The sequence below is a fragment of the Mytilus edulis genome, chromosome 1 (genome assembly GCF_963676685.1).
Source record: "Mytilus edulis chromosome 1, xbMytEdul2.2, whole genome shotgun sequence".
NCBI lineage: Eukaryota > Metazoa > Mollusca > Bivalvia > Mytilida > Mytilidae > Mytilus > Mytilus edulis.
In genome coordinates this window covers 114,758,246-114,782,188 of record NC_092344.1, presented here as the reverse complement: position 1 = coordinate 114,782,188, position 23,943 = coordinate 114,758,246, and the positions used below count along the sequence as shown (strand labels likewise).

Genomic DNA, 23,943 nt, shown 5'->3' with positions numbered 1-23,943 from the left:
TTCATAAAGATCTTTTCACTTAGACTAAAATTATTATCCAGAAACCAATGCATCTTCGGACAACGCAGCAAGGACAACATACCATGATATGATCCCAAAAATATTTTGGGGTCATATAAAAAGAGGTCAAGACCATTAAACATGAATTCCTTGCAACCAATTTACATGTCATATACTGGCCTCAAATCAAAAACATAACCTTACTAAGTCAAGAAAAGTGACAATGACTGGCTGACAGCATGTTTAATGTATGTGCATATGAACTGAAAGACTGGTATAAATAAATATGCCACAATATAGGCCATACACTTCCCTTCATTGATACTCACTCTCATTTCTATCAGTGTTGTTGGAAATGTCTTGTCCATCATAATGTTGGTTGCTTCCTTTAGCCACATACATAATGAACTGGCTAAATCTCTGTATTCTTCTTGTTTAATTTGACGTTCCTGCAAAAAATATTGTAAAGTATTATGTCAGATTCATTGATTACCCAAGTACTATTAAGGTGTTTTATGCACATAAAGGATACACAAATTCTTTATCAAGGCTTCTGGCAACATTGTACATGACGAGCATTGTCACTTTTACTTTTATTGTCTCATTGTTTTAAATTCATTTTCATATATTATGTTAGTACTTCAAGAGTAGGTAAAGGAACACATTGTATAGAGATAGCATATTAAATACCTACATTATCATGTGACAATATACCACTCTAGGCAACTTTAAACAATAATAGAGGGAGTATCCTTGTTTTCATGCTATTAAGAATGCATTATGTCACAGTTCCATTGGAAAAACATGCAAAGTACGAATTCATATGACGAACGAAAACATATGATCTGACCATATATAATACACTTACATTATCACGTAGCGTTTGTTCCACACTTGGCACCTCTGGGAAAACATCGTACAATGAGGACACATAAGTAATAATAGACTTCTCATCTGGCTCATTCACATCCACATCTAAGAAATAAAACAAATAAAATCATTAGCTTTGGTGTGGGGAGTTAAAATAGGATGAAAATATGTCAACCCAGTCTACAGTCTTAAATCAAGGACAGTACAATTATGTACTACATACAAACAGCGATAGTCAGTTGATCTCATTTTTAGTACCAAATAAAACCAACTATTGCTTTAATGTGTTGAATTGAGCTCTTGGCTAGACTTTGTAAATTCTGTACAACACTTGACAGACTCTGGGCAGATTTAGAGGTTGACATTAGGCACTTGTTCACAATTACAGATCACAAGTTGACCTCTTGATGTCTTTTTCTGGTTTTGTCATGCAAGTAAGTTGTAAGTTCATGAAATATACATTTTCTTTCATTCTTTCATGTGTAAAGACCCTCTGGTATATATAATCTATATCAATTATAGTAGTCAGTTTGTCCTGTATTTTATAGCAGGCCAGTCAATAATTAGTCCTCAACCTACTAACGCGTCTTAAGGGTCCCTGATCACTACCTACTTAAATAATAATTAATTCATCATAATTAATTTGCCATGAATTACAAAACTCAATGACAATATGAAAAGGTATAGTAGATATTAAATACAGTATCCAGTATTTACTATACAACAATAAAATTTTATAGTCCATTAGTTCTTGAGTAACTAATATCCCTCATATAAACAATTGACAACTAAAATCTACATTTTCAGTGAGGTAAACAAATATTAAGTCTCAAATTTCTACTTATTGAATACAATGACCCTATCTATTAATATTCAATGATGTTAAATGGCCCTTATATTTGTCAGTCTATTTAAGATAAAAATTTGTTATGAAAATCAAGAGAACACAAATAATCAGCAGAGAGCAATGAGTACTGGCAGATATCAAAATTTAAAAGGTCTTGTCAACTGACATAACTAAATGTTGATGTAGAGTTGTAAAGATTTAACAGCTAAAATAATTTACAGAAGTTGTTTTTTGTGGTTTGTTTATTAATTTTCCAGGACAGGTATCTTTTAAATGGTGCTTGCAAGTTGGAGAATACTCCAAGAGAGTACACACTGAAATGTCTCGCCTATTAATCCATCACTGAATTAATGTTGAAAGTCTGTGATGTGAAGGTTTTACTACAAGTATCATTAACTTAGCATTATCAATGTGCTAACAGACACATACACCTTAAAATCATTCGATAAACCAAACATAGAGGCTATAGTATCTGAGAAATACACCAAACATAGAGGCTATAGTATCTGAGAAATACACCAAACATAGAGGCTATAGTATCTGAGAAATACACCAAACAAAGAGGCTATAGTATCTGAGAAATACACCAAACATAGAGGCTATAATATCTGAGAAATACACCAAACATAGAGGCTATAGTATCTGAGAAATACACCAAACATAGAGACTATAGTATCTGAGAAATACACCAAACATAGAGGCTATAGTATCTGAGAAATACACCAAACATAGAGACTATAGTATCTGAGAAATACACCAAACATAGAGGCTATAGTATCTGAGAAATACACCAAACATAGAGGCTATAATATCTGAGAAATACACCAAACATAGAGGCTATAGTATCTGAGAAATACACCAAACATAGAGGCTATAGTATCTGAGAAATACACCAAACATAGAGACTATAGTATCTGAGAAATACACCAAACATAGAGGCTATAATATCTGAGAAATACACCAAACATAGAGACTATAGTATCTGAGAAATACACCAAACATAGAGGCTATAGTATCTGAGAAATACACCAAACATAGAGACTATAGTATCTGAGAAATACACCAAACATAGAGGCTATAGTATCTGAGAAATACACCAAACATAGAGGCTATAGTATCTGAGAAATACACCAAACATAGAGGCTATAGTATCTGAGAAATACACCAAACCACAGAAACTGAACCAATTGCTAATAGTATCTAAGATACGGACTTAACCTTGGTCACTAAACCATGACATGAGGTCAAAACAGTTGAACCCTGTCTAACAAAGGTTGTAAACCTTGCAAAGAACCCATATACCAAATACAGTTATCCTATTACCCATATACCAAATACAGTTATCCTATTACCCATAATAACAATCACACATAACAATAAACTATAAGTATTGTTGAGGCAGTCCACTAAACCATGAAAATGAGGTCAAAGACAATAGACAAGTGACAGATGGCAACTTTGCTACATAAGGTATCTACATACAAAGTATGAAGCATCTAGTTCTACTACCTTCTTTGGCAAAATCAGTTGCTCTCTGAAATTATTGATGTCTGTTTATTTAAGTGTTTTTGTGCAAGTGTCCAAATTCTAGACAAATTAATTTTAGATGAATACACTTTAGTTACGACATCCATGATTTTGTATGCATAACCTTACGATCACCATGTCTGAACGCATTCAATTAGTGAAACTTTATGAACTGGGAGGAAACTTTTAATGTGTTAAAAAGTTTTAATGTTTAATAGATATAAGTGATTTATTGCCCCTGTTCCTTAAATATCTATCGGATATCATACAAGTTAACAGTTGAGAATAGTTTTGTAGGATGTGTTTAAAGAATTAACATCCAAATGTTAAATTTAATGATATAACTGAAATCATTCCTATTGAATATTTCAACAATTAAATTGTCAATACACAATACAGATAGATAATTTACAGGTAGGTATAAGTTGAACAGGTATACGATTTCACCTGTCTTTATTTATTTCAAATTATCCAGAAAAATATAATGAGCACAGATATATAAGATTCCTTTATATAAATATCATGTATTTACAAATTCAATAACCCAAGCATTTTAAATTTTAATCAGGTTGACAAACCCTATACCTACAATAGATAAAAGTATAGTCGTTCAGGTATCTCGTTTAACAATAGAGAGATGTTTGTCTATCCAGAGTCAGGTATCATAGTACAGGTATGTCATACAGTATCATTAATCTGTACAGTACTTTGTTCCCTTGTCATAACAAAAAAGAAATTGTTCGTTTTGTTCTAAATTCGGTCAAACAGAATAGTTAAAGACTCTCTTCTGATTTGAATTGAGCAGTGTATTATTAAGCCACCTATCTTTTCCTCCTGTTATTTTTAAATGGCAGTTTTTTTTAACGAACCTATGATTTCTGTCCACATTTTTAGACCAGGTGTTTCATTAAAGTGATCTGAAACATGCACTTTTAGACTTTCCCATCTGACTACTAAGTAAGTACAACCAGCTGAAGGTTACAGAATAAGGGTATGAAACACTTCTTTCTCAAGTACATGTTTATTTACAAAGTTCTTTGATCCTCCTAAATAAAACCCAATACTTCGTGAACCCAACATCAACATATATCAGCAAGTACTTAACAGCACTGTTCACATTATTCTACATTATGTATGAGCTATAGGTACTATTTTGAGCATGCTTTTTGGTATCTTATTAAAAATCTAGGTATCATGTTTTTTTTCTATAGATGTATGAACATTTCTGCTGCCTATGACAGAATATACCAACCTTCAGGGTCAAGAAGTCTTGTGACAGCTAATTCTCTTTCTGCTGTACCAAAAGCTAGCTCTAAGTTTTGACGATTGTTATTGTGTCTTGTGCGGCTAATGTCAATCAAATCCGGCCTGAAACAAAAACATATTTAAGACCAATAAGATTCAATGAAAAAAATATATGCATGGCTCTAGTAAGCAAGTAGTATTTGAAATTGAACTCACAATCTCAGTATTGACAGGCTAGTGATAGTTTTTGAAATACTTAGACCACTCAGCAACTAAGGACACTTATATTTATGTATACTATACATAGTTTTAGGTTTGATAGAAAGTTGAGAATCCAGATAAAATCTACTTTGAATTTGAAGTCAAATCGTATTACATGTATTTTAAGTGCACCACACCATTTTTGCAGACCTCTCTGATTTATAATGAAAATTTACTTTCTTTTGACAACCTTGTCTAGTTTCATAAAAATACTGATAAAAAGTGTGCACGATAATTGTCATACAACTAATAAATTAACCTTCCGACAAAGGTAAAGATGTCCTTAGATGCTGAAACTACATTAAACATAATTTTTTAAAAAGATCGTAAAAACAGGTTTAACAGTAGAGCAATGATGAAATGCAATTAAAGTTAATGGATCATAACTATCTCTTAGATATACAAATCTCAGCAGGCTTGAGTAATTCTCCTATCATACAATAATAAATTAGTAACAATTTCAACATTTTTACTGCTCTTCCAATACATTATTTATATTTTTAAAGCTTATTTCATTTTTGATGTCAACTGAAGCCAATTTCCTTTTCTAATTACTTATCGGGGAACCATTCCATTCTTAATTTGATTTCAGTCATTTATTATGTAATAATATTAATAACCAAATTCAAAACTGCCATCTTTAATTTTACTAAGCTGATCACTAACATGGTTTATAGGCAAATTCAAAACTGCCGTCTTTAATTTTACTAAGCTGATCGCTAACATGGTTTATAGGCAAATTCAAAACTGCCATCTTTAATTTGACTAAGCTGATCGCTAACATGGTTTCCAGGCTATGACATAGCATTTGTTAGCTGCTCACTTATATTGGTGGTTGACACCTTTACAAACTAAGAAGATATATGTAAAACAGTCATTATATTGAAACTCATGTACCTATTAATTTACCCCTCTGTATGGTATACTGGTAATATGACAACAGACGGCAACCCAACAGCTTCATCAAAAAATAGATATGGTGTATTCATAATATTGAGAATGGAAATGGGGAATGTGTCAAAGAGACAACTACCCGACCATAGAACAGACAACAGCAAAAGGTCACAATACATGATACAAAATCCCTACACATACTAGGGGGAAGATTCTGCACAAAATAACAAGGGATAATAATTTGAAAGGCTGCTAAAGTTCCAAGCATCATATGTCTGTTGGTTTTTTTACCCTGAACAATCTAACTAATGTACACCCTTCAACAGTGAAATTCAAATTGTGTCATCAAAGTTTGGCTCATATTTTCATTTCCTGAAAACCTTTGATTTCAATGTTTAAAACTATGTACCCTCTCATTACTCAAGAGTTTACAAGATTTGTGGGGGGGAAAAATCAACTGAGACTATACCAAAGATCTGACAAATATTGTAAAAGGACAAAAAACAATCTCAAAAGATAGAAAAAGTTCAGTACAATGAAATTATCATAAAGCGAAATCGATTTAGTTATCTTATTGTTCTGTTTATTTTATGGAAACTACAGTTTTTGCTTCTTATCTGTCAAATATAAATAATGAAATCCATCACATCTTGTTTACCATAGATATCGCATCTTTTCTCATCTGATAATGAGTATTACTATACACTTTATTCCTTCATTTTAATGTGTATTGCCTACCATAATATTAGATAAATCACTTAATAACAATGTTTAATTAGCTCCTGGACAAGTGTTACTTTCATAAATCTTTTTTGATGTTCCTATTATTCCTCAGGTTACATTATATAAAATACAGACATCAAATACTTGTAATTTCCTTTATCTCTTTTATTATAAATGAAAACTTTTACAAAAATCTCTGTCAATACAGGTAACAAAATAGCTAAGATATTTCTCATCTTTTACTTAACAAGGCAATTAATTTCAGTTACTGATGTTTTTCAACGTTTAACAGGTTTTGTTAAGAACGTGAAACTTGGTATTGAAATACCAAACTCTGTAAAATTACCCTAGGTAATTGTTATATGAAGTTTCAAATGTCATTGTGTTTCCAAATAAGGATTAACCAGCAAAACGTTATGTAATAATATTAAGGAATAAATATGGGTAAAAAGAGTCATTGTGGAGAGTTGGCTCATTGACAATCATACCGCATCTTCTTTCTTCTTATATCATAAGTAAGAATTTCTGTTTTAAAGATTTGTCTTAAGTAATGAATTATTAAACATTATTAGATTTATTTAGTATTCCAGATTTGGTATGATCATTATGACTATCTCTGTAGGTGACCTTGAGGTATTATTTAATATCTAATTTACACCATTATATAATGGTTAACACAAAATGATAACTTTAAATAATTTAGCAGGGGGTCCTTTAACAACTTAACCATATTTTATGATATTACATTTAATGAAATCATAGTCTTACAGAGGTCAAACCAAACTACATAACAAATTAATCAAAACTATCATAACATTTCTTGTGGCCTGAAATGAACCTGTTAGTTGGTGGTGAATGTCTAGGATGTGAATAATGAGGATGACAAACAAAGTACCTGTTCCAAGTCGGGAGTCTCTGGCAGTTGTTAGTCTTGTCTGTTTTTAAATTTTAGTTCATTTATATGTTTTGGAGTTAAATGCAGAGGCGGATTTAGAGTAGGGCCAGGAGGGCCAACCCTTTTTTGTGGGAAAAATTTGGTAAATATAAGGAATCACTGAAGCATGACTGGAGCAGGGGCCTCTTAGGCAGTCAGTGGGCCTCCTCTTATGAAAATTTCTTGATCCACCACTGCAATGTAACGTCTATTTTCACTGTACTAGTACACATTTTGTTTAGGGGCTAGCTGAAGCCTGCCTCTTATGCAGGATTTTCTTGCTGTGTTAAAACCTTTGGCTAGCCTATGTTCTGCCCTTTGGTTGGGTTGTTGTCACTTTGACACATTCCCAATTTCCATTCTCAATTTTACCCTTACTGAAATTTTCACATAAGATTTATTTGAGCTAATTGTGAAGATTAACTAAACAAGAATTTGACTATTCCACAGTGATACAAGGAATGACATAGTCATACAATAATCACCAATGTGACTAATGTTAAGTATTTGTATAAGATGCCACTGTCACAGTGTAAAGGCCAGGTACAGTTAACTCCCTTGTTTGTTTTTGACTTACTAGTGTGGGAGTGGATTAACCTGGTTAACTAAACTAAACATGATTTTTGTAACCTAGGTCAGTAATGGTCAAGAATTTCAAGTTAAATGATGACCTAAATTATAATATTTTAGTATTGACAGAATCAATCTTATTCATAATTATTTCAAAATAAGTAAGAAGAAATGATAATTTTTTATCCCTTCTTTTATAACTCTTAACAATTAATAGTACTGAAATAACACTTAACTGTTTAAAAATGCAAACAGAATATCATTATTCAGTGTACTTAAATTATGCACATATTTTCAACTTCATATATTTGATTCAGTTTTATAGCAGCAAAAACGAAACAAATGACCAACTAACAGACCATAACTATAGCCACAAAACCATACAGCCATCAGATTTAGTGATTCACAATACAACAGTGGTTGGAAGAATAACAATTAATCAACTTCTTCTCCCAACTGTTTTTTTCAACAAAAAGCAGTTGAAAGACTATGTCATTAGACCATAGGTTTCCAAATTGTAAGACAAGAACTTTCACCCCTAGATTGTGACCTTCACACAGTTGTCAACCAATGTACAGTTATGTGTTTCTACCTGTTTCTGTGTATGATGGCAAGGAAGGCTTTTCCATCTCTCCAGCTGTTTGTAAAGTTCCGTATTTTGACCCCAGGATATCCCTCGACTGTTCTCTGGCCCCATATTTTTAAAGCTTCTTTAGAGGTTATGTCCTCAGGTTGTCCTGGAACCACTATCTCTGAGATCTGTAAAATAGAAATTTTTCAAACCTTTAAATCAATTCAGTTAAACAAAATCTAAGTATACAAATTTAACCATATTTAAAAATATTTAAAACACAAGTAAAGATTACTTTTGCCTCTGTAAGGCAATTTCATACATGCATGAATGATAGAAATATGAGCTGCCTCGGATAGAAATGAATCTAAAGCAAGTGCACATATAAATGTACATGTATAAGACTTTCAATTGGTTTTAGAACATTAAAATATGATATCAAAGATGATTTTTTATCTGTTTTGTAGGGTTCTTATATCAAATCAATTTCCAAACAGTTACAGACCCTGCATAAATATTTATTTTACCAAAAATAAGTTAACAGATATTTTGATATTCATGTATAAGATTTCTTTTCTAAGATGCAGCTTATATTTTTCCTATAAATTGTGTATACTATTTCCACATAATATGTTACTTGTTCTATTATATCATTTTTACACATATGATGAATGATTTAATTTATTTTTAGTGCATTAATACATTTATGGACTAAATTCTTTTATTAATATATTGTAAAATTGAAAATGGCAAATGGAAAAAGCCATTTATGTTGCAGTTTATTTCTATAAAACACATTTGTCTACAACTGGTACTAAGAAAAATAATAAATCAGATTGGTGCAACCTGGCATAAGGCTATTCATTTCAGTAGTTTATTAGTCATAAATATATTTAAATGTAATAACATAAACATTGGAGTTACTAAATTAAAATTGCTGATAATAATAATACCAAATGAGATTAGAAAATAAAACAATTAGCATGATCAAGTGTAATAGATCATATATTTATAATACTAAACCAATGTTATGGTATAGTGAATACAAGACATTTAACTTTTGTTTACAAGTACTGTTTTTAAAATGACCACAATACAGTTACAACCCTATAAGATTATAATAGACTTAGGAAACAAACCATCTGCTGACAAATATGTAGAGGGTTGAACTAACATAAAATTCTTGACACAAAATTACCAACGCCAATAGATACCACTGAAACATGTGCAAATTCTAAACATGATTCAGCAACAAAAAACAAAGAAAGGCCTACAGTTCAATAATAAAAAATGTTATGCATCAGCTGGTAGTCGATCAATAATAAAGAAGTTATTGACTGAAACAAATTATTGTAATGTGTTTGCAGTTCACATAATTAAATATTCAAACATTATTAGATATTTATGATTTGTCATCTTAGTTATGCAAGTTTTCTGTAAAATGGTATTTTCTCAACTTGAACCAAAACTACATTATAGTCTTCTCCTTATTGCTGTTTGCACTAAGATGTAAGTACATGTATATACAACAGCTGGTAATGAGGAAACATTGAAGGCTATCAATGTCAAAAGGGCATCCAATACTGACACAAAATATCAGTGCATTTCAAAGTTTAGTACAGTCCAGTAAAGGTTTATTTGTTTACCCTGATAAATTACACAATCTACTCTATGAACTGTTTTTAGTGAGATCTCAAAGAAAGCATGTTATGTAGGATATATACAGACATTTCTCTATGAATCTAAAATATTGTTCAAACTTCAAAAACCCTGTATGCCTTAATGTAATATTTTCCATATAAGGACAATACCCTACAATGACTACAACCCACTTATTCATGCAATGTTTACTATAATAGTCCTGAAAATTCAACCCCTTTTTATTAGAAATATTACTTCTAAAATACCGGTAACCGTTTTGAGCCCAAAACTGTCATTAATGTACTGTAAAGACCTATACTTGTAAGACTGTTTGGACCATGTAAAATCAGTACTGGGTAATCTTATCTGTATACTATATATGATTGAGTTGAAGTAATGATAATAATATATTATTAATGAATTGACAAATGGTATTCACATGATGTTGTTAGGCCACCCATATACAACCTAGTAGACTTTACCTTGGCCTAGTGACAAATTGAGTGTGTACTATCAGGACTAATCTAACCAGTAGTTACAAATCAATGTTACTGTATTTGTTTGATCTTTACTTAGTGTAATTGTATCATTCTGATAGTTAAATACTGATTTATGTCAAAGAATTCCTTAACTTAAGGTATGAAGGTAATCTTATGGGTCAATGTTTTATTTGGATCATTTTAGCTCTACATATAAATTTGGTATGCTTAACAAGGTGAACAAGAGCAGGAATTTGTATATAAAACAGAGGTACACAAATAACACCTTAAATATCAAGAGACCAGCTACTATTACAGATCATACTTGTATAAAGGGCTGGTTAACTTGGCAAAGGACAGTAATGTTTAGAAAGTAATCAAAACAGTTGTCATAGATAGTCCTGGTGGTAAGAAGAATTATGTGGGAACTAATTATAAAATAAAAAGATGCAGAATAGATGTTTTCAAGACACTATTTAAAATATAAACAGGAAAGCAGAATCACTGAAGGTCTGACAAGTATAATAAATCAGATGCCAGTCTATATAAGAGACAAAATTTCATTAAGTAACAAAAAATTGAATAAAACATTTCAATTTTCAAGATAGAAACAGGAGTACAAATGAAAGATGTCTATAAAGCATGGGGCAACTAAATATTTTACATGTTTCAATCTCAGTCCTCATATATACTGTTGACCTTAGAGAAAGTCAACCCAAATTAAACAACATGATGGTCAATATTGGTTTAATTTTATCTATTTAATTACAAGGGGATAAAACTCGGGTGGCTTATTGTCCAAAACTGTGTCCAATATTATCCATAAGAGGGTAAATACTTCAAAGGGGTTATCCAGCCAGAAAATTCTTATTTCTACACATTATGTGAACATATGTAAACAACAATAATATGAATTAACATGTATTGCTTAAGATGTAGGTCATTATCTACATACAGAAAAGTAAATTATGTATATCAGCAAATAAATCTCAACGTTTTCTTTGATACAGGTAGCAATGAAGGGGGATACACCTGAACATGAATACCTCAAGAATAAACACAAAGATAGTTTAAAAAACATGAATAAAAGTTCACTGATCCGAACAGCTTTTGTACCACAGAAAAAGATTTAAGATCATAAACATTGTCAATAAAAAAAGTCAATATTTGTTTTCTGTTAAAAAAGCTATGACTGATACAAAACTTATGTCTAAATATTCAATATTTTCTTTCTCAATCAGCATACATACATGAAATATGTGAGATGAAAAAGCAGAAATATGTCATATTTAAATAGTATTTCTGACTACGTTTTTGCACAGTGGGTTGCCAACTTCATTATAAAAAGAAAACACAAAAGTGCATCATGTGCCATGGATCATATCTGACAAAAAACACCTTATTTTATACCATTCTAGAATGTAGTCTTCATTACTACCAAGAAACTTAAGGAAGCATAAGAAAAAGTAAGACATTTTGGAGGAAGTATTCACAGCTGGCCTATGTATGAACTTTGGATATTAACCTCTGTCAGGTAATTAACCTGAGAATGTCCTGTATATCATTATGTTTCCTACCTGATTAGAACCTGAAGCAACATCACTTTGACTCCTAGGAACTTGTAATGGTGCTTTTCCCTTTGTTTTCTTCTTTTTCTTTTTAAAGCAGCTAAACATTGCAAAATGTCACTTTGACACCACCAAATTATCCACCCTCCACCCTTAATTCCACTGTATCAACGTAAATAATTAGCCAGAGTCCACACACTTTTACCTAAATAAATCCCAGTATGATATATTCCTCGGACACTCGCCAGGTATTTAAACGATGACAACACACAAAAACTTCAAACAATGCGCAGGTAATCCAATCAATACTATAAGCCAGGTAAAAATATCAGGTATGACAGTGTTTTTAATTAGAACATCCTAATTATTTAATCATTAATTACATCTTAATTAATTCATATCCTTATATTGAAACTATATGAATGAAATATATCTGCTGGACGACAACTATCTAATGAACCAAGCACAGGTAAACTTTGGATAAGTCACCGAGATAGGGAATGATATCAAATGAAAAGCGAAAATACTGTCCCGATTAACAAGCTAGTGATAATGATTATTTGAGTGGTCACTAGGATTGACTGGACACACCTGGACACAAAAATGTACCTGTATGATTTAGAAAGATGATATATGATAGTAGGTTGATACAGGTCCTGAAGATGAATATTAAAAATATAAGTAAAAGGCGTTGTTTGTAAGTGTAAGTATGTATTACCTGCAGGGTGCATCTTTTGATCTCAACAAAAAAATGTCAAGAAAAATATATTTTCTTGTCAATGAAATATTGTATATTAAAATAAGGTCACAAATAATGAGTCAGATATGAAAAGATGAATATAGAGTTGTGTGAAATATGAAACATACATTCATACAGAAAAACATACTAATATGGGGAAAGTTTCAAAAGTGTTGTAAACATAAGAAATGACCAATTAAGATTAGGAAGACAAACAAATCAATAAAGAAAGATTAACCAAGAATGGTAGACTAGTGGAGACATATTGAATGAAGATTGTCGACTGATTATTTCCTTAATTTAATAAAAGTGACTTACTCTTAGTGGTGTCTGAGAAGCGTTACACTTTATATAATCCCCATCAAATCTGACAAAAAGTTCTCTATTTATCCAAAAGCAAGAATATAACACTGGTGTTTTAAAATAAGGTTGAAATGTATCAGTATTGTCCTTAAAGATCCCAGAACGTATTTTTCTGAATATGGCTGCATAATCCATTCAATAGGCAATATCTGCATTGATCTGCGCTTTGTTACATTAAATATTACATTGTCATACTTATATGCAAGGTAATTATAAAGGTGAAAACAAATTGCTTTAATCAGCTTATTAAATTATAAATTGGGTATAACCAAACACATCCAAGATGATATATTTAGTATTGTTCTCGAATGTACATAACAATTCAATATTTTTTGGCAACAGTACATTAAATAGCCTTCACTTTATCAATAAATATGAAAATTAGGCGTATTATCTTGAAATTACAGAAATAACTGTTATCTTATCACTAAACTATAAACATACATGTACACATACCTCACTATGACAGACAAAAAGCAAATACAAGTGTGAAAACATGTACCAAAGGTTTGAAACACGCCAGAAAGCATTGCAATAGCAGCAAAAATAATTATGCAAGAGTTTGACCTCTACATGTCCATTAATTTAACTGGATTTTTGTAAGAAGACATCCTAGATCACTGCTTTTCTAAAATATGAGTATTGTATTTTGTTAAAGTACATGCACATCAGACACAGCTAATTTATTTAATAAGATATTCCGTCAATATTACAGAAAACTATTAGTAACATCAACACAGACTTTCATTAACTTTTAAGCACAAGCTATTGAGGTAATTCTGAAGGGGATAGTGCATCAATGAGATCTTTTACCATGACTTATATAACTTATATAGTAGGTGTTACTAAATTGTTAATATATTATGGGAATAACAGCAAAATGTACTTTAAAAATTCTCATTTATCACAAAAACTAGGTATTTTCAAAGATTTTTAAATTGCTCCTACATTTTCATAATAGACTAAAGAATCCAGGCTGGTGATTATAATGTTTTTGGATATCATAAATATAAACAAAAAATTTAAGAAAGATTAAAAATTTTGATTCTAAAAAAATATACCTAAATTTTTTCATATGGCCCTCAGTGGCATCAACTATCTGTGCCTTAAACAAATGAAACACTTTTTTTGTCTATTTAAGAATTATGAAACACTATTTTCAAGTTGCTGAATAGTTAATGATTCCTTTAATTGATTAAATCAATAAAATCTACATTTCTTTTTTTAACATTACAATATAGTTTCAACTTCAGCATCTTTTTTTTTGGTAAAATTTAGTCATAAAATAGATTACCAGTTTTGTTTTTTTGATTATCTCAGAGAGGAATTAGATTGAAGCAAACCAATGTGAATCATAACTATCATCGCCTATTTAGAAACTGTTAATCTAAAAATCATTAAAACAATATGTAATTCATCATTTGGAATCACTTTCTTTTTAACATGTAATTAGACCCTATATCTTAAACAAATTAGTAGGCAATTATATTAAACAGGAACATGTATTTTACCGGAAACTATTGCCAAATTATCGCTTTCACCTGTCCGTGTTTATGCTATTACATCACTTGATCATCATATAATACAGCTTATTCAAGTTCATAACCACGCTTCATTCTTGTCTTCACAAATCAAATTTCACAGGGTTTAAAAATCAGATAAAACAGGAAATAATTCATTTAAAAACTTCTGAAACTAAAACAATTTTTTTTTTTTTAAGTTTGATTTAAAAAAAAATAATCAAAGGGGAATAATTCAGATTTCAAATGCTGACTTTTGTTGTTCAACAGATCAATAAGCAGCCACAAGGTTGTTATGCATTTATCAAAGAAAAAAAGGACTGATTAATAAAGAAAGCTGTTACTATGATAACCACATTATATAAAACACCATCTGTTTTATTTAGATTGAGATGCAATCATAATGACACATCTGTGATAATATTTTGGAAATGCTAGATTTTATTTGTATAAATTGTATTGGCCCTTTGGCTTAAATAACTTGTCAAAATCTATATATATCAGACAAAATAAATACCAAAGAAAACATTAAATGTTTTCACTTACAGAAAAAAAATTAAAAAGAAATTGGTTATAATAATGTATGTAAGCAGTTTAATTAATTTGAAGCTAATTATAAAATTTGTTATATTTCAAACTAAAAGTCCTAAACCCATAGTTCTACTCTTACTTATCAACATGCACTAAGTAAGAGATTCCTGGTGGATAACACATTATCTATTACAGAGTAGATTTAGATGAAAGAAAAGATAGATTTTTTTTAAAAGGATAAATAAAAATCACAAGATTTTCATTGAAAAATATTAATTATGAAAAATCCCTTCATGCACATTTTTTTTTTTACCAAAAGCATAAGTTTTACAAAATATCATGAATGAATACTCTTCAGGTCCATTTACAAGACAGTTATTAGGACCGGAATGGAACTTCAAATATAAGAATTTTTCCATTATCAAGATGTTTTCAATAATCCTTTGAGGAATTCAAATATCATCCAGAACTTGCAACTTGCATTTCTAATATTTTTTGGTAGATTTTAAGTTTCTTAACTAGCTTCTGGCAAACATAGGTAACTTATAGGTAACCTTGTCCTGACCCTAAGATACTGGTAGCAACTGTTTTTCATGAACAATATCATTCTTTCCTTACAGAAGACTTTTTTGGGGGAGTTTTTTTCAAAATATCTGTTACCAGAATTGTCAGATTCAACTTATCTTATTCCAATGACAACTATTACAAAATGTCAGGACAAAATCAAAGTGTCAAAAAATAGACCATTGAAAACAATTCCTATAGCCAGCCCAATGTACAAGTAAATAGTTTCATGCAAGCCTCTATATATTCAAATTACAAACCAAATGCCATGTGTCATAGACAGCTCTTGTTATGCAGACTGTATTTATCTGAAGAAAGTGCAATTCTGACATACTGTAACAACAGATACTCCACCTTGTAATGTAACCTTTAATTAACATCCTTATCAATGGCATTAACTACATGTTTGATTGCCATAGTAACACATACATTTCAATTTTACTTCTTTTTGAAGTGATTCTTGAACACTAAAAAGTGAAGACCCTAATAATTAATGAACATACACTATCCATTAATATTAATCTTGATGGGATGGTTACTAATTCAATCAAATGGAATCATATTATTTTTCTGATTAAAAGAAGATCCCTCAGATCAGAGTATATCATTTCCATTGATTGAAAGAATAGACTACCTCAATGTGGCATGAAGCAAAAATAAACAAAGTTACCTCTGGTTTGATAAAAGACATGTTAAAGACATCTTGGTGACACATGGTATGAATGTAACTAAGGTAAAATCAATATCAGGCCATCTCTCTCTTGGACCTCAGCCTGTTTATAGTTGAATCATAAATGAAAGAACAAACATAGCATCACCGTTGAACAATATTGGTGTTAAATTATAAACAAAGACAAGTCTCTTGGGAAACCACTGTAAAAAGTGTAATGAAAAAAGATGCAAGCAGCAGCCTTGGCCTATAAACTTTTTCACTTTTGGTTATTCCTGACTGACCTTGACCCATGACCTTGATATTGAACAGAAATTATTTTTTAATGGAAAGCCATTTTACCAAATTTTATGAAGAAGTGATAAAAGTATCATAGTGCAGACTAGCATTTCTAGGTGTCAATGTCCTTTGACTTTGGGCAACAATATAGTATAAAGGTCCAAACTTTGGACAACAATATGGTATAAAGGTCCAAACTTTGGACAACAATATAGTATAAAGGTCCAAACTTTGGGCAACAATATAGTATAAAGGTCCAAACTTTGGACAACAATATAGTATAAAGGTCCAAACTTTGGGCAACAATATAGTATAAAGGTCCAAACTTTGGGCAACAATATAGTATAAAGGTCCAAACTTTGGGCAACAATATAGTATAAAGGTCCAAACTTTGGGCAATAATATAGTATACAGGTCCAAACTTTGGGCAACAATATAGTATACAGGTCCAAACTTTGGGCAACAATATAGTATACAGGTCCAAACTTTGGGCAACAATATAGTATAAAGGTCCAAACTTTGGGCAACAATATAGTATAAAGGTCCAAACTTTGGGCAATAATATAGTATACAGGTCCAAACTTTGGGCAACAATATAGTATAAAGGTCCAAACTTTGGGCAACAATATAGTATAAAGGTCCAAACTTTGGGCAACTGGTATAAAGGTCCAAACTTTGGACAGAATAGAAGATCATGTGAAAATCTATATTGTGTTAATATGGACAATGGAATGATGGCATTGCCAAATTATTTTGATATAAATATAATAGTGAGGCCATACTTAGATCGGAACAGGACACAATTTCAAGATATATGACATAAAATCTAAGACAGAACTAGTTTCCTAGTGGCGGATCTAGGATTACAGAAAGGTGTGGTGGGGTACACTGACTGACTGAAAGATGGGGCCTGCTCCCATCATGCTTCAGTGATGTTCTATAAAAGGAACCAATTTTTTTTTCTAAAATAGGGGGGGGGGGCAACCCCTCCCCTCCCCAAACCCCATCTGCTTACTATTCTTATAAAGAGCTTTTTAGCTACTACTCTTATAGTGAGCAACATAGCTACTACTCTTATAACAAGAAGTTGCCAATTCCTTGTATATCCATGACTCACTGTATCATGGTTTCCCATGCTTCATCAATCTAATTTTAATGCCATTTTAATGATGATAATTCAATACATTGGTTTACCACAGTAATCAAATCTTATAATATTCAATATAGCACAAACACTGCTGGTAAACATTACAATAGTGGAAGTCATGTATTCCAAATAATGATAGCACCAGATGGGTTACCTGAACAAATACCTATATAATAAGACTATAACTGTCAGAACAGGCTACCTGACAGATTACCTAACAAGAATGTGTCCATAGTACAGGGAAGCGCCCCTCTCAATTTTATTTTTTTTTGGACCGTGAAATTGGCATCAAAACTCTATTTGGCATTGAAATAAGATAGATCATAATATAGGGAACATGTTTATGGGTGTCAATGCCCTTTGACTTTGGGCAACAATATAGTATAAAGGTCCAAACTTTGGACAGAATAGATCATGTGAAAATCTATATTGTTTCAATATGGACAATGGAATGATGGCATTGATGTAATGCCCAGTGACCCCCCTTTTTTTTAACCTAGTTATATTATTAAACACTGTGTTTGTTGTATTCTTCTACATGTCTTAATAAATTTTTTTTTTTTTTTTTTTATAACATTGTGTCTTAATCATATTGAATCACTTGTAATCAGTTGTATGTAATTAATGTTGATTGTTCTGCTCCTTGTGGGCGCTTTGATCAGCAATAAAATATATTTGAATTTGAATTTGTGTTATAAGTTTCAAGTTGATTGGACTTTAACTTCATCAAAAACTTCCTTGACCAAAAACTTTAACCTGAAACAGGACAGACAGACGAAAGAACGAACAAATGGATGAACAAATGAACGGACACACAGACAGGAAACTATAATCCACCTAGGTAGGTCATAAAATGTAAGAAAAAGGTTACATAAAAAAAAATTCTACAACGTCAAGAACAACTCGGTTATCTACAGTTTTGTCTTTAGCTGTGGGAACAGGTTAAGGTTATCAGAAGGTTTACCTGTAACTGTAAGAACAGGTTACCAATGGAATTTCCAATAATTGGTAGAGCAGGTTAACTAAAGGAATACCTATCTTAAACTGTTAGGACAGGTTACCCATAGAATAACTTATAACAGTTAGAACAGGTTAACAGAATAATTTCAAATAATTGGTAGAGAAGGTTAATTAAAGGATTACCTATTAACAGTTATAACAGGTTACCCAGAGAATTACTTGTAACAGTTAGAACAAGTTTTAAGAATGATTTTAAATACCCTATCAGGGATTGTTTTATTGATGATTGATGCCCAATTTATGCCCCTTCAGCACCATTATCTAAAAGATTAAGAATAATTTAAAACAGGCTTCCCAAAGGTTTAATTATATCTGGTAGTGGTATAACAGCTTTTCTGAATGATTACATATAAATGTTAGTAGGTTTACTATATCTTTTGTTCATGTTGGTTTACATGTATTCACAAATTACACAGTATCATGAGAACTTATTGTTGTTCTGGATACTATTTGTTAACTTAATTTGTCAAAACTTTGACCAGCAGGATAGTTAAATAGTCCTTATATAGAAAGGTTGTCAATTTTGGCACTCAAGTTTTTCACATGTCAATGTTCTACACATATCTGGGTATGACATTGAATGGAATAGATTGAACCATGATAATTGTATTAAAAACCAACCTCTTTCATTAGGAGACATTAGTAGACATAATTAAATCCAATTTGAGAAGAATACAAACTATAGAAAGACTGCTGAGACGAAATCATCATCAACAAGAGTAACATTAAAAAAACAATAATTGACAAAACTTTCCTAAAACAATACACCACCACAATGGTTTGTTTTCAGTACTAATTAGTTTTGACAAAGTTCTCTGACACAAAACAAAAACATCTGTCTTTACTTCCCTAACAACAAGATGGTGACTGCTAATTTTCTACATAGTTCTTACCAATTATAATGGCTCATACATAAAACTAATAGGATAGAAGGTAATCAAGTCAACCATGTATCAGTACAAAGTCTTTACTACTGTTGTTCCACTCTCACTCTGTTTTTATGTTTTGCATAAAACTTATATTTTTTTGTATGAATTTTACACGTCATACATGAGGGTCAGTGCTATTTTTTTAATAAAATTGTTTTTTTGTATTTGCAACCAAACATTTTTTTCAATTATTTATGTTTCAGCTCATTACACCTTCCCCTTCTTATCAGACAAATGAAATCATCTTTTAAATCTTAAATGGATTCAAATTGTAAAATTCATCTACTACCAAGCTTTTGAAAAATAAATATGAAAAGAAAATTACCAGTTACCACAATATTTTAAATGAAAACTAGTTTTCTTATTAACAATTAACTTTTTTAAATAAATGTTTCTAATAAATTACTGTACCTTTTCTTCCTTTTCCTTTGACCGATTCCATTTCAACTTGGAAGTGAATTTAAAATTAAATCTTTTTTTTTCCATGAATGTAATCTCAACCAGCAAACAATATTATATCCAGTAGAACAAAACAAATAAATAAATAGCCCAAATATTAACAAATTAACAAAAGCAGAAAATAATCAACATAAGAATCGGTAGTATCTCCTACACAATGATGTGAGTTAGTACAGCATCACCATCTGTAGTTGTATAAACACGACAGGCTTGTTATCTTCACTAATATCAATACACACACTTCACTTTTTGAATCAGCCGCCTAATTTTCATTAAGAACAATTAATTAGGAGAATCCACTTGAAATATATGTTGTACACCAGAAAAAAAGTAAAATTTTCAACAAACAACAAAGTTTATCTGCAATTCATCAAACTTTTTTATCTTTTTTGATCGTTTCACTTTTTTCAACAAAACATGAAGAAATTGTGTTATCACAACCTGTGCCGATACTTCATTTCTGCCTATCAAATCTTTTACATCTTTTGTTTCTAATGAGTGTACATTTACTCACAAATTACAAGGCTATGGGAATTTATCTAATGAAAAAAAAGTTCCTTTAATTTAACAATTAGAAGACCTATATTTGTCAAATATTTAATTAATATTTTTTCTGTCTATGAAGAAATAACATAAAAAATTTGGTGCACACTCAATAATGCGCGTAGCAGGTTATTTAACGGTGTGCACCACATTTTTTATGTTATTTCGAATAGACAGAAAAAATATTACAGTCATTTCTTATAATTCAATTCTAAATTCCATTTTAAACCGTAGAAAACCATGAAAAACGTTGATGACGTCACGGTCACATGACTAAATTATGTCTATGGGCTCATAACAAAATAACGTCAGTCAATCAGAAGACGCATTACATCCAAAATTAAATTATTAATGTATAACCAACATACAAAATTGACAATAATGATGAACGATCTATAAATTAATTATATTCTTTGTTTACTAAATGGACACTTGCACATTAAAAAAAAAGTTACAAATGTTTTTCTCTCTGTATACTAAACATTTATTTCAAAATACATGTTAACAAGAATGTGTCCAAAGTACACAGATGCCCCACTCGCACTATCATTTTCCATGTTTGATGGACTTTGAAATTGGGTAAATATCTAATTTGGCATTAAAATTAGAAAGATTATACTTTAGGGAACATGTGTACTAAGTTTCAAGTTGATTGGACTTCAATTTCATCAAAAACTACCTTGACCAAAATCTTTAACTTGAAGCGGGACAAACGAACGAAAGGACGGACGGACGAACGAACGGAGCCACAGACCAGAAAACATAATGCCCCTCTACTATCGTAGGTGGGGCATAAAAAAATCTCAATCAAAGATACCAGGCTTATGATATTGTACGCCAGATGCATGTTTTCTCTGCAAAAAACTAATCAGTCATGCTAGAATCAATAAGTTAAAAGGCCAAATAAAGTTAATAAAGTCAATGAGCATTGAGGACAATCATTGCCAAAAGGTTTTGCCAATAATTGGTAATCTATTCATGGGAGTAGAAAATCCTTAGTTGAATTTTTCCATGAAAAAATTAAAACATTTGGGTGGTTTTATCTGCAATGATTTATTCAGCTGATTCTTAGAACTATTTTCGACACACAATATCAATTTCCATGCATAAAATGTAGGTGACACCGAGCAAATGCTGGAAAAAATCTATGGTTTGGAAAAGTCTACTATCATAAATTATTCCAGACAATGGGTTACATGACAAATATGTAGAAAGGATTCAGTGGAACAATATTTGGATAAATTACAAATTTATGTCACTTTTTTCATTGGGATGACTAAAATCAAATATCTTCTAACCTTTCTTTGGATCAGCAGTTTCTAGAGATGTTTATAAAAAGAACTTAAATAAACATTAATGAAATCATGCCAATAACATATAATTAATAGCAGTATTTCTAGTGAATAATGAAAAAATATCTTAACACATGAACTTGAAGAAGACCATTTGGTGATCTATACTTGTTCCTTTCGAGTGCCAATCGATTAAAAAATTGTTTTATATTGTGAGTAGCTATCTGTAAGAAATAACACAAAACAAAACTAGAATATCAAAGTTAGGTTGAAAATGCCAATGTACTCTGCCAAAAATTGAAAATTCAATGGGAATGATTGGCACATGTTTCTATGATTTGAAAGTTTGTTTACAATGCTACATTGTTAATGAGATATAAGTATATAACAGATAAAGGAATCTTCTGTCTGTAATTATAACATCATAAGACTAATTACGACATTTTATTATACATCCCTACCATTAGTATTGCAGAAAGCAAGATGTCATTGCCAGGTACAGTATTGTGATTAAAATAAATACAATGCACTTTTTAATGATTCTGTATGTTAAATTACCTAACTATGCTATAGAATTGCTATAAATTACAATAGTGAAGGCTAACTTTGAAAATAATTGCCCCATATGCATAAGCCATCAAAAAATGGACCACTTGTAGTTTTCCATTAGTGGCCTGGACATTTGAACTCACACCTGAAACTCCTAAATCCTTTGATTTTAAGCCCATCTGCACATAATAAGGAACAAAGTAATGGAACAATAAAAAGGAATAAGATACTCTGGACATAAAAAATCAGAAGTCAAAGATGCACAGATAAAAAATATAACAACAACTAGAGGCTCTAAAGAGCCTGTGTCGCTCACCTTGGTCTATGTGCATATTAAACAAAGGACACAAATGGATTTATGACAAAATTGTATTTTGGTGATGGTGATGTGTTTGAAGTTCTTACTTTACTGAACGATTTTGCTTCTTACAATTATATCTATAATGAACTTTGCCCATTAGTAACAGAGAACTATATTTGGTAAAAATTTACATATATTTACCAAATTAATGAAAATTGTTAAAAATTGACTATAAAGGGCAATAACTCCTTAAGGGGTCAATTGACCATTTAGGTCATGTTGACTTATTTGTAGATCTTACTTTGCTGAACATTATTGCTGTTTACAGTTTATCGCTATCTATAATAGTATTCAAGATAACCAAAAACGGCAAAATTTCTTTAAAAATTACCAATTGGAGGGCAGCAACCCAACAACCAGTTGTCCAATTCATCTGAAAAATTCAGGGCAGATAGATATTGACTTGATTAACAATTTAACTTCTTGTCAGATTTGCTCTAGATGCTTTGAATTCATAGTTATAAGCCAAAAACTGCATTTTACCCCTATGTTCTATTTTTAGCCGTGGCGGCCATCTTGGTTGAATGGCCAGGTCATCGGACACATTTTTCAAACTAGATACCCCAAAGATGATTGTGGCCTAGTAGTTTCAGTGGAGATTTTGTAAAAGATTACTTAGATTTATGAAAAATGGTTAAAGATTGACTATAAAGGGCAATAACTCCTAAAGGGGTCAACTGACCATTTTGGTCATGTTGACTTATTTGTAGATCTTACTTTGCTGAACATTATTGCTGTTTACAATTTATCTCTATCTATAATAATATTCAAGATAATAACCAAAAACAGCAAAATTTCCTCAAAATGACCAATTCAGGGGCAGCAACCCAACAACCGATTGACCGAT

At 31.0% G+C, this 23,943-nt stretch overlaps 1 protein-coding gene across 15 annotated transcripts in view; it reads right to left on the bottom strand.

The window, feature by feature from the left end:
• LOC139500969 (uncharacterized) overlaps positions 1–23,943 on the bottom strand; it is a 159,224-nt gene that overhangs the window by 88,246 nt on the left and 47,035 nt on the right. For 12 of the 15 annotated variants that reach the window (XM_071289946.1, XM_071289938.1, XM_071289915.1 and 9 more), the window contains 4 exons: positions 8,464–8,630; positions 4,497–4,612; positions 869–975; positions 330–449 (listed from right to left, as the gene is read on the bottom strand). In XM_071289946.1, coding sequence (XP_071146047.1) covers positions 330–449; positions 869–975; positions 4,497–4,612; positions 8,464–8,630 — 510 coding nt within the window. Of the gene's footprint in view, positions 1–329; positions 450–868; positions 976–4,496; positions 4,613–8,463; positions 8,631–12,139; positions 13,388–20,303; positions 20,821–23,943 lie in introns of those variants that run through there. The other 3 variants (XM_071289976.1, XM_071289984.1, XM_071289992.1) reach the window with 2 other exon arrangements.